This window comes from Tauraco erythrolophus, chromosome 15 (genome assembly GCF_009769465.1).
Source record: "Tauraco erythrolophus isolate bTauEry1 chromosome 15, bTauEry1.pri, whole genome shotgun sequence".
NCBI lineage: Eukaryota > Metazoa > Chordata > Aves > Musophagiformes > Musophagidae > Tauraco > Tauraco erythrolophus.
The window spans coordinates 16,605,876-16,619,588 of NC_141479.1; the positions used below are offsets into that span (position 1 = coordinate 16,605,876).

The window sequence follows — 13,713 nt, forward strand, 5'->3', positions numbered from 1 at the left end:
ACTAATTTGATTGCATGACATTAAATAACACAGTGCTTATCTGCTGGATGTGAATATAGCCAAAGCCTTCTTGGTCCTTTAGCCTCATGTTTGTGATCATAATTAACAAGCTGAAAGTTTACAGATTGTGAACGTGAAAGCAGTCTCAGATGTTTGAACAGTACTGAGCCGTATAACAGAAAGTGTCTCCTCCAGCTCCTTCGCAGGCAGAGAAACTCATTCAGTGCTGGATTGTCAGAGAAGTTTTCTGCTCCATCCCAGCATCTTACCTTCTGCAGCAGAAAGGGAAAAGACAAGACTGAGCAAGGCTGCAGTGGTTTAAATCCTCCTAAGTGCCATAAAGAAGCAGAGGGAAGCTTAAGTAAAGGAGGTCCTATGTCTTGCTCTGAGGGTTTGTTACGATGCACGGTTAGCGGGGAGATGCTGCTGAGAGCGTGGCACAGCACAGCCACGTCTCTTTTATCGGCAGCTGGTGCCTTCAGAATCTCAAACCCAGTGGCCTTGTTGGCTGTGATGATAACTGTAACGGATGGTACAGCTATTTTTCATCAAATGCTTGTTAGTCAATTTATTAGATTCCTAATATACTAATGCACTCATTTGGCAGGCATCTCAGCAAACGAGACTTGTAGTGGAGCGTACTCATTCAAAGTCACGGTAACTCGCAGGTTGCTGATTTCTCATCAGCACTCAGAAGATAATTTGCAAATGTGCCATTTATCATTATGCGCTTTGTAGAAGCAGATCTCATGAATGGGATAAACAGATAAGAGTCTAATAATGAACATTTCCTTCCCAAACACTATTACCAGCTTCTAGAGTATGATGTTTTATATATGTTGCACATACAGCACCTATATGTGCATCAGAGTTTGCATGTGCTAGTAAAGTAGCTGGGGACACAGTTTTTAAGGATGGCTAATGAACTTATTGATCCCTCTGAGTTGGAGTAGATTAGACGTTGTCTATTGAAAGAAACAAGACTTTTATTTGTAGTAGTTTAAGAAACTATGGCCATACACAGATTTTTTTCACCATAAAAAGCCACCACTAACTTTCCGGCTTTCCTTTTCTCACTGGAAACATAAGCATATGTGAAAAGCCACTGGTAAAGCCAACAAAAGGATTATTCAGAGGCTGGACGATAAGGATTAGGTGGCCGAGGTTGCTGAAGGAGCGCTTTTCTTCCACACCAAAGACAACACGCTGTATGGATGCTCTGACCTGTGCTGCTGTTTGCCACTGCGTTTGACTTTGCTTTTTATTCGCTTGTTCACTTTTTACTGGGAAGAAGTCTAAAGTTAACAGTAGCCAGGCGATCAGTCTGCAGATGTGATTCCTGTCTCCCCTTGTGACATTCAGTGTGGAAGCCCTGCATACAAATTGTCACCACTTATTTTTTCTTCTCTGGATGTGATTTTATTAAATGAAAGGTGTAACAAGAAGCCCAGCATAGGAAGGAGCCCTTTATGCCAAATGGCTCTGCGTGTTTAGCTCTGCGACTGCTCTCCAGCAGAGCTGGGAAACCATGCAAAGATATTGATAATGGATTCCGTTTTATATAAGTTAAAAACTAGCTTTTCCCTCCTAGTGTGAAGGTAATGGGTTTTGTCTGTAGAAAGATAATAATCCTATGAACCATTTCTACGCCCTCTATTAAAGAATAGTACAGCTTGCACTTGAACATAATGCCCGTGTCAGCTCAGCTTTTTAAACGTTCATCTGAAAAGAGTCGTGAAGGACTGGAAAGAGATCTTCCCCAGACTCCGAGCTAAGTTTGAGGAACTTAAAAAGTCATGAAGATCCTGTCAATTAATGTGTTTATTCTTATACATCTACTCTGGAAAAAGCATCTTCAGACATGAAAGCTGTTTTCTTTCGATTAAAAAGTTATCATTGCATTTAGTTTCCACAGATAGTGCAGAGGGGATTCCCTCTCACCCTCTTACCGTACTGGGGGATAAATGCATCCCTTTTTTCTTCTAACTATTTTCCTCATAGGACTCTTCATTTATTACAAGAACGAAAAAAAAGAAGGAAGAAATTTGTATGCAGGAGGTGACTTGATTTATAAGCTTAGGTAATTTCATTTTTGTTCACACTCCTTCAATTGAAAGGCTCCCACAAACAGTGCTACAGCACTGAAGAGATGGGGAAATTTATCAAGCTATTTATCAAATTATTTTCACAGTCTGTCAAAATCATAAGCATGCTGGAAGCGAAACACAAAGAGTATGTTCAAACAGAGGAGCATGTCTGAGTGAGCAGCCGGACTGCAGCCCAGCCAACGAGCACACACACGGCCAAAGGTGTAGGGATTGCTCTTGGCTGTGATGGCATCTGCCCTCAAACCTCAAAACCTGGCACTAGTGGTATTAGATCCTTACTCAATGGATTATGGGCTGAGGAAATGAAATAGAAAACGTCTTTAAGCAGCAGGAGAGGTCAGAGCAAAGGGGATAAGCTTCCCCCTTTCTCCGAATCTCTGTTGCAGTTTACAAACGGGGATGGTGTTGTATCTAAATGGTGCACGTTCTCAGTCGGGGAGTGAGTCACATCCAGAGACGGGACTCCACACTTTGGAGAAAACAGCATTGGAGTACGCATCCTTGATGGCGGGTCTTGGGGGACCACGCTGGCAAAGCAGGGAAAAAATAAACGAAAAAGCAACTGAGATTGAAGGAACCAGTCTAGTAAGAAATCTTTAATTTCTAATGAGCTTTAAAGGGTTTGAGAGAGTTGATTTTTTTTTTTTTTTAACAAACCGGTTCAAGTACATGCCTCCAGATTATAAAAGTACCTGAAATTGCCTAGAATATCAGCATGCATAGCTTGTTAGTATTTACATATATTTACATAGGAAAACAAGAGAAAGATCTACAGTTATTTACAGTCTACATAGGAGAAGAGAAAGGCAGCATAATTGTATTTCCTAAAATACAGTAGTTGAATAGTCAGCACATGCATATTAAGATATATTTGCATGATAGAACGCAAATGTTTTAAGACATACCTTTTTTACTCCCTATGCTAAGGTATAGCATAATAAAGGTAATTTTTTTTGTGTGTTTTGTTTCTAGTCTATTTGCATCAAGTGCTTTAAAATGTTCACTAACACAGCGGCAGCATTATTTACCCTGGCAATTAAAGCAACAGTACACACGATAATTTCCTACTAACTAGCAACAAGCTGCTGGTGAATGAAATATCTATTGTTTCTCATTATCCATCGACCAACATACAGGGATCTCTCCTTGTAAAGGCAGTGCCTAAGCTATCACCATTAATTATAGAAGTAATATAAATGAGACTCTACAGTATGTACTAAATGAAATATTAACAAGGCCAGTGTCTTTGAGCCTGAAAGATGCACTAACAGGGCACACTTTACAGCGGGCTATCTATGAAAATCACACATACATAATACAGGAGTGCCTGGCTTACAGCTCTAAGCCTAGACTTTAGAGGCCTGTTTGCTAGGTCTGTATTATTGCAAAATACATTCCCTTAATTAGTTTCTGGAAGACAGAGTTAATAGTTAATTTCTTACCATGATATGTCCCCATCATAACACCCTGTGGTTTTTCAATGCATTGTATTACTGAAACGTGTGTGTCTGTGCATATGTGTGTGAGTATCAACAGATGAAAAACAGTCTTTATCTTTAAAACCTAAACAAACAGCTTGTTAAATATTCGCCCCAAAAGGTCACTTGCTTAAAAAGCATTGTGTTGCGTGGGGATTTTTTTTCACTCGTCTAAAAAATTATCTGTGCAATGAAGGAGGAAGCCAAATTGTGATAACATTCTTGCAATACTGCATATGAAAAAGTCTAGATTTTGACTAGTAATAGTATTAAAAGGCTATATAAATATATACAGCATGTACAGTACTGTAGGTATACATACATTTATATAAAGTATATATATAATTAAAGTTAGGTACAGCAAAAACATAAAACATTTCAAGTCAGCATAAGTTAATAACAAAAGTGATTTCAACGAATTCTCAGCTACGTATGCCCAAACACCAGCCAGCCCTATTCTGATGATTTAGTTGCAGCAGCATATCTAATCTGTCTTTTTGGCAGGATATGTTTATTGTCAACAATCTGTTTGCCCAACTCTTCAAATTACCCTTGCCCGGAAGAATCCACCCTCAGCTGGCACGATACATGTTTCAGGAGGATTTCCAATAGCCTCCATAGGATTTCCATTTTTTACAGTGGCCAACAAGTAATGATAGGACTCATGTTTATATAAATGCACATTGTAAAATCTCAGAAAACGAGTGACAGAGATTTTCAGGTACCATCAGCTCCTGATAATGCTGCTGTGGTGCCCAAGGACTGTGCTCTGGCCAGTGTTGGCACATAGGGCAGTGGGCAAGCAATGGATAGCAACGTAATATGGTCAACCTGATGGCACCCTTACCCCGTTACACTCTGAAATGAACATTGAAAATTTTCCTCAGGGATTTTTCCCAAATCCAGAAATGAGCAGAAGGGTGACGTATCGCACATACTAGCCTGTGAGAAGAAAAGAGAAGCAATACTGGATCATAGCAATTTGCATGCAGTGTTCAAAACTGCCACTTCAGTGGAGCAACGACGTCTTAAAAGTGTAAATCAGATGTGAATGGGAGTTCAGCGGGCAGGAGAAGAAAATGCAGAAGTGATCTGGGTGGAAATGTGATGTGGGTGAGAAGGGCAGGGGGAGCAGCCGGCGGGGCATGCTGCTGCTCCTGCTGCTGAGGTGCTGCTTGAGCAAGGGAAAGCAATATGCTTCATTAAAGTTTTTGAAGCTTAAGATGGCTCTGTGTCAGGCTTGAAAGAATTTTCAGGAGCTGAATGTGGACTTCAGTAAGATACTGGGAAAAGGAAGGAATATGGTGCTGCCTGTGAGAACCAGCTCCCTTCCAAGTGCTGCGGTAAGAGCAATCAGGTTGCACAGACATAGGGGTCCAGTGCTGTCTTAAACACTGTACAGTTTTATCTGAGATATCTGTGAGGGGCTGGCAAATACAATACTGGACCGATGGGAATTATGTGCCCTTCTGGAGGACAGCTGTTGAGCATGCGGCATATCCCAAGGCAGCTCAGATGTTGTAAGACCTATGCTAGGCAACTGAATCCCACCTCTGGTTATGCCATGATGCTCTTTTAGCATACGCAAAGAGTAGGAGAGATGAACCCCTGGATCAACCTTTCAGGGGCTGGTTCCCTCTAAAGTATCTATTTTTGAAAAACCCATTGGTGTTCTGGGTAATAAAGAGGTTTACGAAGTTTTCTGTGAGCTGGGCAAAAAGAAACAGGGCACGGGTGAGAGGGGGAGGAGACTGGAACAGGGCCTGGTGTAGCAGACAGCTTCACAGGTTAAAGAATTAAGTTTATACAATAGAGAAAAATATGCATGATTTTAAAAAGTAATTACATTTTTGTCAGCTATCTTGCCAGACATCTAAGCATTTTAACAATGGTTTATAATAGAACACTTTATACTTATATAGAGTGCCTTTCAACAATAAGTGTGAAAGCACTCCATAAATCTGAACTAGTCCTCACAACACCCCTGTGAGGTGGGTAAATAGGAGTGCTCTCCCCATTTTACAGATGGGAAAAGTGAGGTACATGGAGTCAAAGTGACTTGTCCAAGTTCACTTGGGAAGCAAAAGTCGAAAAGAGCAAACCAACCCAGTTCTCCTGACTTGACATCCTGTATCGGTTTTTTGTTTGTTTTTTTTTTTTTTTCCTGGGGGGAATGATTGCAAACAATCTGTTTGACACTGGATGCTGGAGGTTGGAAGATTTCAAGCACTATCATTGCCATAATTGAGAACATACGAGGTGTTGCATAACACAAACAACACGGTGCATTATCAAAATACATTTATTACAATGGACACATTTTTTTTTGCAAAGTTAAAACCCAGAGTATAAGTTAAATATAGCTGCATATACTGGATAGGCGAAATAATCACTAGGTCTTAATGCCTCAGCAGTTGAAAACAAATCCTCTTTCGTGAACTGCTGCAGTTTCCTTACTCAAAGAACATGGCACGTTTATCTTCTATAATGTATGTAAAGAATACTGTAAATGTGTAAAGGTCTTAATGACGCTAAGAAAAGTTACAGCTTGAAACCAACTATGCTTTGCAAGTAGAGAAGCTGATGGAGTTTTGAGTCTTTGTAGCTGGGAATTAATTGAAAAAGGAATACATCAGAGGAAAAAAAAAGCAGACCTTATAGATTTCGGTTTATCCGTTGTATTATCTTCTAAGAGATGCTTTGCTGGTTTAAATGTGGTGATGAGGGAAGGGGAGGTGGTTGAGAATCTCTGGTTTAGATGTGGTTCGGTGAGACCTTTGAAAAGACTGTAATTACAGAGTCAGTTCAGGTCACGTTTTCCTGCTGGCACTTGGGTGGAGATGGGACCTGAAGTCAACTCAGCCCGATTTGTTTCTTAGATCATATTTGGCAGCTCCAAAGTTTTATTTTTTTAGCTGCAGATGTGATTTCAGTTTATCATACTCACCCAAACCAGCAAAGGCAAGTCTCCATTTCATATTTCCTCGCTGAAAAAGCAATCAGGGAATCCTATTTTCTTACAGGAGACTAATACATACATATTCTGAGTGTTACTCATAAGATAACTGTGCATCTGGGATTGCTCTGAGTAAGAGGACTGCACCAGGAACTGAACAGTTCTGCCATCTCACATACAAGACTAAAACTTGTTAACTTGTTCACTGCACTGTACAAAACGTGCCTGTCCCTCACAGCTCTGAGCTACCCCGCTAGGAAACGGAGCAAAGTAACGCCTGACATTGAGAAGTAGCTCCCTCAGCTGCGACCGGCTTCAGCCATGGCTGATACCCCCAAACAGCTCTTAAGACTGCTCCTATAAAAGCACTGGGAAATCCTGAAGGTTGAGTGAGGTCATGAGGATTTTAGACTTGCTAGTATTTTTCTGAAGAGGTCATCGATCTCTGCATGGTTTGCGAAGACTTGATGGGAAAAACTACCCATTCAGCCTATCTGCTGAAACATTTTAGCTTTGCAGAGAAAGGAATAAGTGTATTTCGAGAAGACTCTACACCAAAATCCCAGGTGGGAGTTGCTAGCAATCCCAAAAGGTGACATATCCATTCTGAGGGTGGTTTTCTTCCAGGAGGTAAGCCAAAGCTTGACTGGAGCAGTGGCACCCCAGCCCGCTGCGGGCAACCTGTGCCCAGCTCGGCCAGCCGGCCGGGCGCGTGCCCCGGCAGATGGGCAGCACGGCCCCCCAGCCGCTCACCCCGAATACCAACGCCAGGCTTGCAACAAGCAACGGAGCAGGTCTTCAGCAGCTGCAGGTCTGTGGGGCCTCAGAGAAGGTGAGGCTTGTGGAATATAAAATTGCAGCTGTAACTTCAGGGTTTGGTTTGGGCAATTTGGAACTGATCATGGTGGAAATAGGCTCCGTAACATTTTGTTTGTTATTCCAAGGAGATTTTATATTTCATATCAAATCGGGAAATGACCGTTGCTGAAGCGAGCTGGTGGAGAGTTTTTCCCCCTCTAGCAGAATGGATTTGAACTCTTCAGGGAGCTTTTCAGAGGCACAAAGAAGGTATGGGAGACCCCGTTGGCTTCATGATCTGGAATACGTTCATACTACCTCATCTTCACACTGCTGTGTAATGAGATATTCCGCTATAAATGTATGTTCACAGTGCCATTGTGTGGATCTGGTGTTTTTGTGTTGGAGATGTGTTGGCTTTGTCTTATAGTCCTGAGATGAATCACAGAAACAGCCTGAAGAGTTTTAAGGAAGCAATTGCCTTTTTATTTCACTGGAGCTGCTTGCTTTGAATCTGGCCCTTGTCACGAATACTTGCCTCTCTTGTCTTTTTGAATTCACCTCTTCCCACTGGCCATCTTTTAAAATGCACTGTGCTAAACTCAACCTCAGGCTACTGAGATAACTGGCCTTTATCCTTAATTTTTCATAAGAAAATAAAAACCTGCTTTTCAAAGAAGCTGATCCCACCTCACTGGCAGGCAATGTTTAATGCTATCTGTGTGCCCTTAACAGAGTTCAGAGTGGATCTTATTCATCTGTAGTTGATAAGTATACAGATCAGTTATGGCATTGTTTCTATTATTTATATCATTGATATGCAAATATGCTTCAGAACAGGAATCTAATTTTAGAAAATAAACATGCATTTGAAAGTAGACAAATCTGAAAACTAAACATTAACTCTGTAATGTGTTTTCTTATCAGGAACATAAATGGTATCTTAGAATACTAACGGATGCATTGCATATATTAATGAGGGTTTTACCGTATGTATATCAAGAACCCCTTTTCTTTTACTGTTAAGATATTCAATATTAATTTGCATTCAGTGCCATCAGTTACAAATTGACAGCTAGCAGTTATGAAATAAATGCCTATGAACTAGTAGCTACTTAGTATTTTCATCTCAACAAAGGATTTTGGAAGGATGGATAATTTAGATCTTTGAGCCTCAACTATAAATAAACAGCAACTGCTGTATAAATCCCACCCTGCTGCAGTTGAAGATTGTATTACAAAACTGACAAATGATTTGCCGAAGAGAATGATGAACCCTTATTACTAAGACACTCTTCAACTTAATCCCAAACAAGATTCCCGGGTAATTTTACGTACGCTAGAAAGATTGATGGCGTGGTGCTTGCCTAGCAGCTTTCAAACGTTTGACTGGATCGGAAATGGCACTGAGGCATGATTAAAGATTCAGTTGGGCTTCTCACAAATTCTTTATCCTGTGTATTCATCATTGCAACCTGCTGCCTTTGTTGCAGGTTAAAGAAGGCTGACCCCCAGCTCTGGTGATTAGCACCCCGTACAACTGACGGACGTATGGAAAAAAAAATGTTTAGGTTGCCCGGCGCTTTTAGCATTGTTTATCAGTTTAAATTGTTGGGGGGGGGGGGAGCGTTAATCACAATAGATCAGGGAGAGTCTGTGACAACTGACAAGCTCATTGTTTAAGACATTTTTTAACGAAGTTGTTAACATTAATTCTTTTATATAGTACTCTAATCTTCTTCAAATTATGTTCTGACATGGCACAAACCGCTTGGCATTGAAAGTCATTCAACAGTGATTAAAGTGCTCTTTTTATCGGTTTAAGAATGTTTCATCTTGTATCAGCAGTATGGAATTGTTTACTAATTAGATTCCCTAACATCCTCTGCTGTCACATGCTGATGATATGTGAACAGGAAAGCTGATGAGAAAAAATTAAAACTTGTTATTAAACTGTCATAAGGCCCAACATATAAAGATGTCATTCAAAAGACAGCGTTCTTGAGGGATAAACAATATTTACTGAGAAACGAAGCAGTTTCTTAGCCTGGCTGGGCATGGCTGGCAGCGCAGGCAGTTTGCAGTTATCTGCAGCTCTGGCTCTTCCCGCAGGTTTGTGGTATCTGAGTCGGAATTTGTCCCTTGAGGACCTGCCCATCCAGTGTGGCATATACAGGGCTCCTAGGCGTCACGCTTTGGGCAGGAGGTTGAGCTAGAGACCTCTTGACATCCCTCCTAACCCAAAGTGTGGTTTGATTCCTGTGGTTCCATGGCATTCGTTCCCCTCTGTCCTTGGGCAAGTCACTTAGATCCTCAAATATCTGAATACTAGATCACATTCACCAAAGGAAATTAGATGCCGAAATGGCTTTGAGAATCCGGGATTTACCTTCTGTTTTGTAATTTTGCCGTCTGAAGGAACCTCCTAGGCTTAATGAAGTCATGTTTGTCCATTATTCTGAGATATTAAAGCTTTACCCTCTGTCAACGAAGGGATAAACGTGACAGCATTTCTCTTAAGAAAGGTACTTTTCTTTCAATGATAGAACCATTGAAGTTTCTTCTTCCAAAACAGCCAACATGATTGAAACATTTAGAAAGAAGTAAAGATAGACACAGCCAAAAAGCAAATGGCACGTTGCTTACATCCAGTTCCCAGTGAAACACTGGAGGCATCGCAAGATAAAGTGCTTTGGGCTTCCAGCCACATAATCTTTTATCGCTTAAAGTAAATATCCTATGCTCACACAGGGAAAACTATTCTCTTCTTTCGGAGTCTAGGTTGTGTCAATGTTCGTGGTATAAAGCACTGCTGTTATACTGTGGGACGTTTTTCTGCCTGCTGAGAATTTTGTTTAAAAGTCGTCAAATTTGACTCATTTGGAAAGATAAATTATTGTTTGGTTTGGATTTTAAACTGCTCTGATAAACTTCCATTTTATGAATTAGCTGAATTCTATTAGAGTTAGCCTGAGTTTAGCTTGGCTGGACAGATGCTTTTCAGCAATAGCTTAAGGGCTCTCACTCTGCATTGAGCAATTTAGTTTAATTTTACCTTTCTAATAAAAGTCCAGTTGAATTGCTTGCAAAAAACTAATAATACTCTTCAGGGGCTTTGAATCATCCTAAACAGCTGAATACAGCGATCATACCTGTGCTGTGGAGCTTTATAGGATAGTTCAAATGAGCATAGGAATTTTATTGTTCTCTATTAATATTACTCCTAGTAGAACTCTCTTCCATTTCTGCTACTGCGTTTAAGATACTTTCTCTTTTTTAAAAAAGATATTGGTTTAATAAGAGGATTACTATGTATTATACTAACTTTAAAAATATTTTGGTCTGTTGATAAATATATGCCTTTTAAAATACTTAATACAGACAGTTTTGGTTTACCTTGTGATGGGAGATCATTTCTAAGCTGTGGAGTCGTCATTATCAGTTTAATCCCATCTTCTGAGAAAAATGCATGTCTTGGAAACAAATACGCCTTTCTTTGTAGTTACAAAATCGAGGCACCTCATTTAAGGAGAATTGGGGCTTTTTAGACTGCTTGCTGCCCTTGAAGGATGAGAATGTAAAGCAGAGGGCTCTTGCAGGTTAAGCCCCTAACAGCACCCTGAGTTTCCTTGGTTGTGACAATGAAAGACCAGGAAAATCACAAGAGATTGAAGCCTATTCTCTTTCCCCATTAAATTACCCTAATGTGGCAACATCTAATTTCTCTTCGTTTACTATTTCAATCATACTTGGCAGCCTCTTTATTCTGATTCCTATCTGCTCGTAATTAGTTACCACAGAAAGGACTAAGATGTACATAAATAATCATAAGATGCCAGATAAACTGTATCGGTTTTAAATTAGTGTTGTGTCTTGCTGTGCGCTCTCACCTATTATTTTTAATTACAGTTTACAAAGCAAACTAGCTTCTTGATCTCTGTACAGCTATTTTGGCACTGCACTTTTAATCAGTGCCAGGGAGTAGCCCGTCACCGGTGCAGGGCTGCTCGGCCCCTCTGTGGCCTCGATCTCCAGGTTTCTGTTAGAGAAGTTCAGAGAAACCCATTCTTTCTGTTCAAACATAAGTTCACTCGGTATTTAAAAGAAAAAGTAACCCTGATCCACAAAAGCCTCTAATCTACCTGCTCCATTTCTTAAAGCATTCTAAGACGTGAGAAATGGTTGTTACAGAACAAAAAACCCACTGGAAAGCCTCACGTCTCTGCAAAATCCGAACCTCTCTGCCTGCAGCTGATAAACATTCTTACGCGGCAGCGGTGACAACTGCCACAGCGAAACCGTTGATCAAAGATATATGGGCAGGTTTGGCACCAATCCCGATTGCACTTTACGTGATAGATCTTAATTGGAGTGCCCAGGCTAATTTTGTACGAGAGGTTTAAAAACCCCAACAAACAAGAGACGCGTAGGCATCAGCCTGCGCTGCTGGTTGGGACTGGGACGTGGGTGCCCGAGGTGTGCAGTAAGGCTTTGCCGTGTTGCAAAGGGAAATGGGGAGGTTTCGAGGTGCTGCTTTTAAACCTGGCTTGACCATTTCGTTTCAAACACCACCTGGGCAGAGCCTGCCCCTCTGCGTCAGGCCGGGCTCTCCCTGCCGCCTACCCGAGGTTTTACTGGAAAGGGGCGAAAGACCTGAGACCGAGGCTGGGCTCAGGAGTGTCCTTTTCTTTTCTTTTGCTCTAAGAGGAAAGGAAAAGAAAAAAAAAATTGTTACTAAGATGCTTTGTAAATAATTGGCCAGCAGACAGGCAAGCAGCATCTTCAGCAGTGTTTCAGCCGTGTCGCCATGCGAGTTACCCCATCAGCTGCGGTGCTTTTCACTGATGCTTCCATAAGATGCACAAAGGACCGCAGCCCAAATTCCACTGATCCAACCTTCTCTGTATTTATATCTTTTTTTTCTCTCTCTTTTTTTTTTTTTTAATTCCAGCAACAAGGAGCTGCCACAACCGTCTACTGCGCCACGGCCGCGGAGCTGGAGGGCCTGGGAGGGATGTACTTCAACAACTGCTGCCGCTGCCTGCCCTCGCAGGAGGCGCAGGGCGAAGCCACGGCCGCGGCCCTCTGGGAGCTGAGCGAGAGGCTGATCCAAGAACGAATTGGCAGGCAGTCCAAATAACAGGGAGCTCCTGGAAGGATCAAAACACACCGAGCGCGTGCACGCTCGAAAACTGCCAACACTGGAACCTGTCCAATCTTATCATCTAGAGGGTTTCCATATACCTCAGATACAGATTAACCAGTGTTAAATGAAATAATAGCAGTCACAACATAGTGAAAAATGTTAAGTACTAATGGGAAATGGGGAATACTGCGGGTTAAAGGGACAATGCGGCTTCCTGGGGCTTAGTTAGTCTTGGTTCTCTTTCTTTTGATTATAGCCTGTTCAAAGCGTAACCCAAGGAGGCGTCTTTTGTCTTATTGTAGAAAAGCAACGCTGCAGATATGTTCTGCTGTTTTGATTAATGGGTAGGTACGTAGCCCAGTATGGGATTTCCTCTTTATTTTGATAATTACTGTCTGTTAGGCTTTAGGTATTGATTGAGAAATGGTAGTTGTGTTGATTCTTTTTCCCTACAAGGATTTTATTGGGTGTGGCAAATAAAAAGATTATTAAGGAGAGAAATCTTTCCTACCCTTGACTGCTGGCTGCAAATACATCTGCGCTGTCTAGAAAAAGAAGGTGCAATAAGACATCTGAACGGAAATGGTAACGTCACAGCTAATTAAATATTTCTGTTTTTTCTTAAAAGATTATAATAAAAGATATGTTGTAAACCATTCCCTAAATACCGTCGAGTTAGCAAAGATGATATTGTCTCCTTAATAACACACAGGGTGTAATCAGGGGTTTAAATGGTATTTCCATCCATTTCTCAGTTCACAGTTTTAAAGAGTTTTTTTCTTTCAAAGTTCACAGTTTCTCAGTTCTCCTGATACTGTATCCCATTCCAAATCTCTCTTTTTTCCTTCAATTTTAATTCAATAAAACAACATGCTTCCTTGAATATTGTCACCTGAAGAGAAAGTTTGTCTCATTTCTGCAAATGTCTTAGTTCCATTTTTTTTTCTTAGAAAAGAAAACTTGAGGAAAAATAAAGAGCTTCTTGTTGATGCCAAGAAAACGCTGTTTTTTTCTTGTTTCTTTCTGAGTTCATTTTTTGTATTTTGTGCTTTGTAGCTGTCTTCACGCCAGAAGGTTGTCCTAAGTCTTCCCCAGTCTGGCATCACATTTTCTGTAGACAGAATATAAACAAATAAATAGAAGGGCACATTGTTAATAGATGCTTATTTGATCACCTTGTTATTTACGATTTATTGCTAACAGTCTGCTTTCCATGATTTTTCTTGC

The 13,713-nt window shown here is 40.9% G+C and overlaps 1 protein-coding gene across 2 annotated transcripts in view; it reads left to right on the forward strand.

Annotated features, from left to right (window-relative positions):
- The window catches only part of WWOX (WW domain containing oxidoreductase), a 528,024-nt gene extending 515,455 nt beyond the window's left edge, over window positions 1-12,569 (forward strand). The window contains exon 11 of one of the 2 annotated variants that reach the window (XM_086620786.1): window positions 12,292-12,569. In XM_086620786.1, the coding sequence (XP_086476912.1) occupies window positions 12,292-12,569 (278 nt within the window). The remainder of the gene's footprint in view (window positions 1-12,291) is intronic. The other variant, XM_086620787.1, reaches the window with a different exon arrangement.
- Window positions 12,570-13,713: the final 1,144 nt, after the last annotated feature.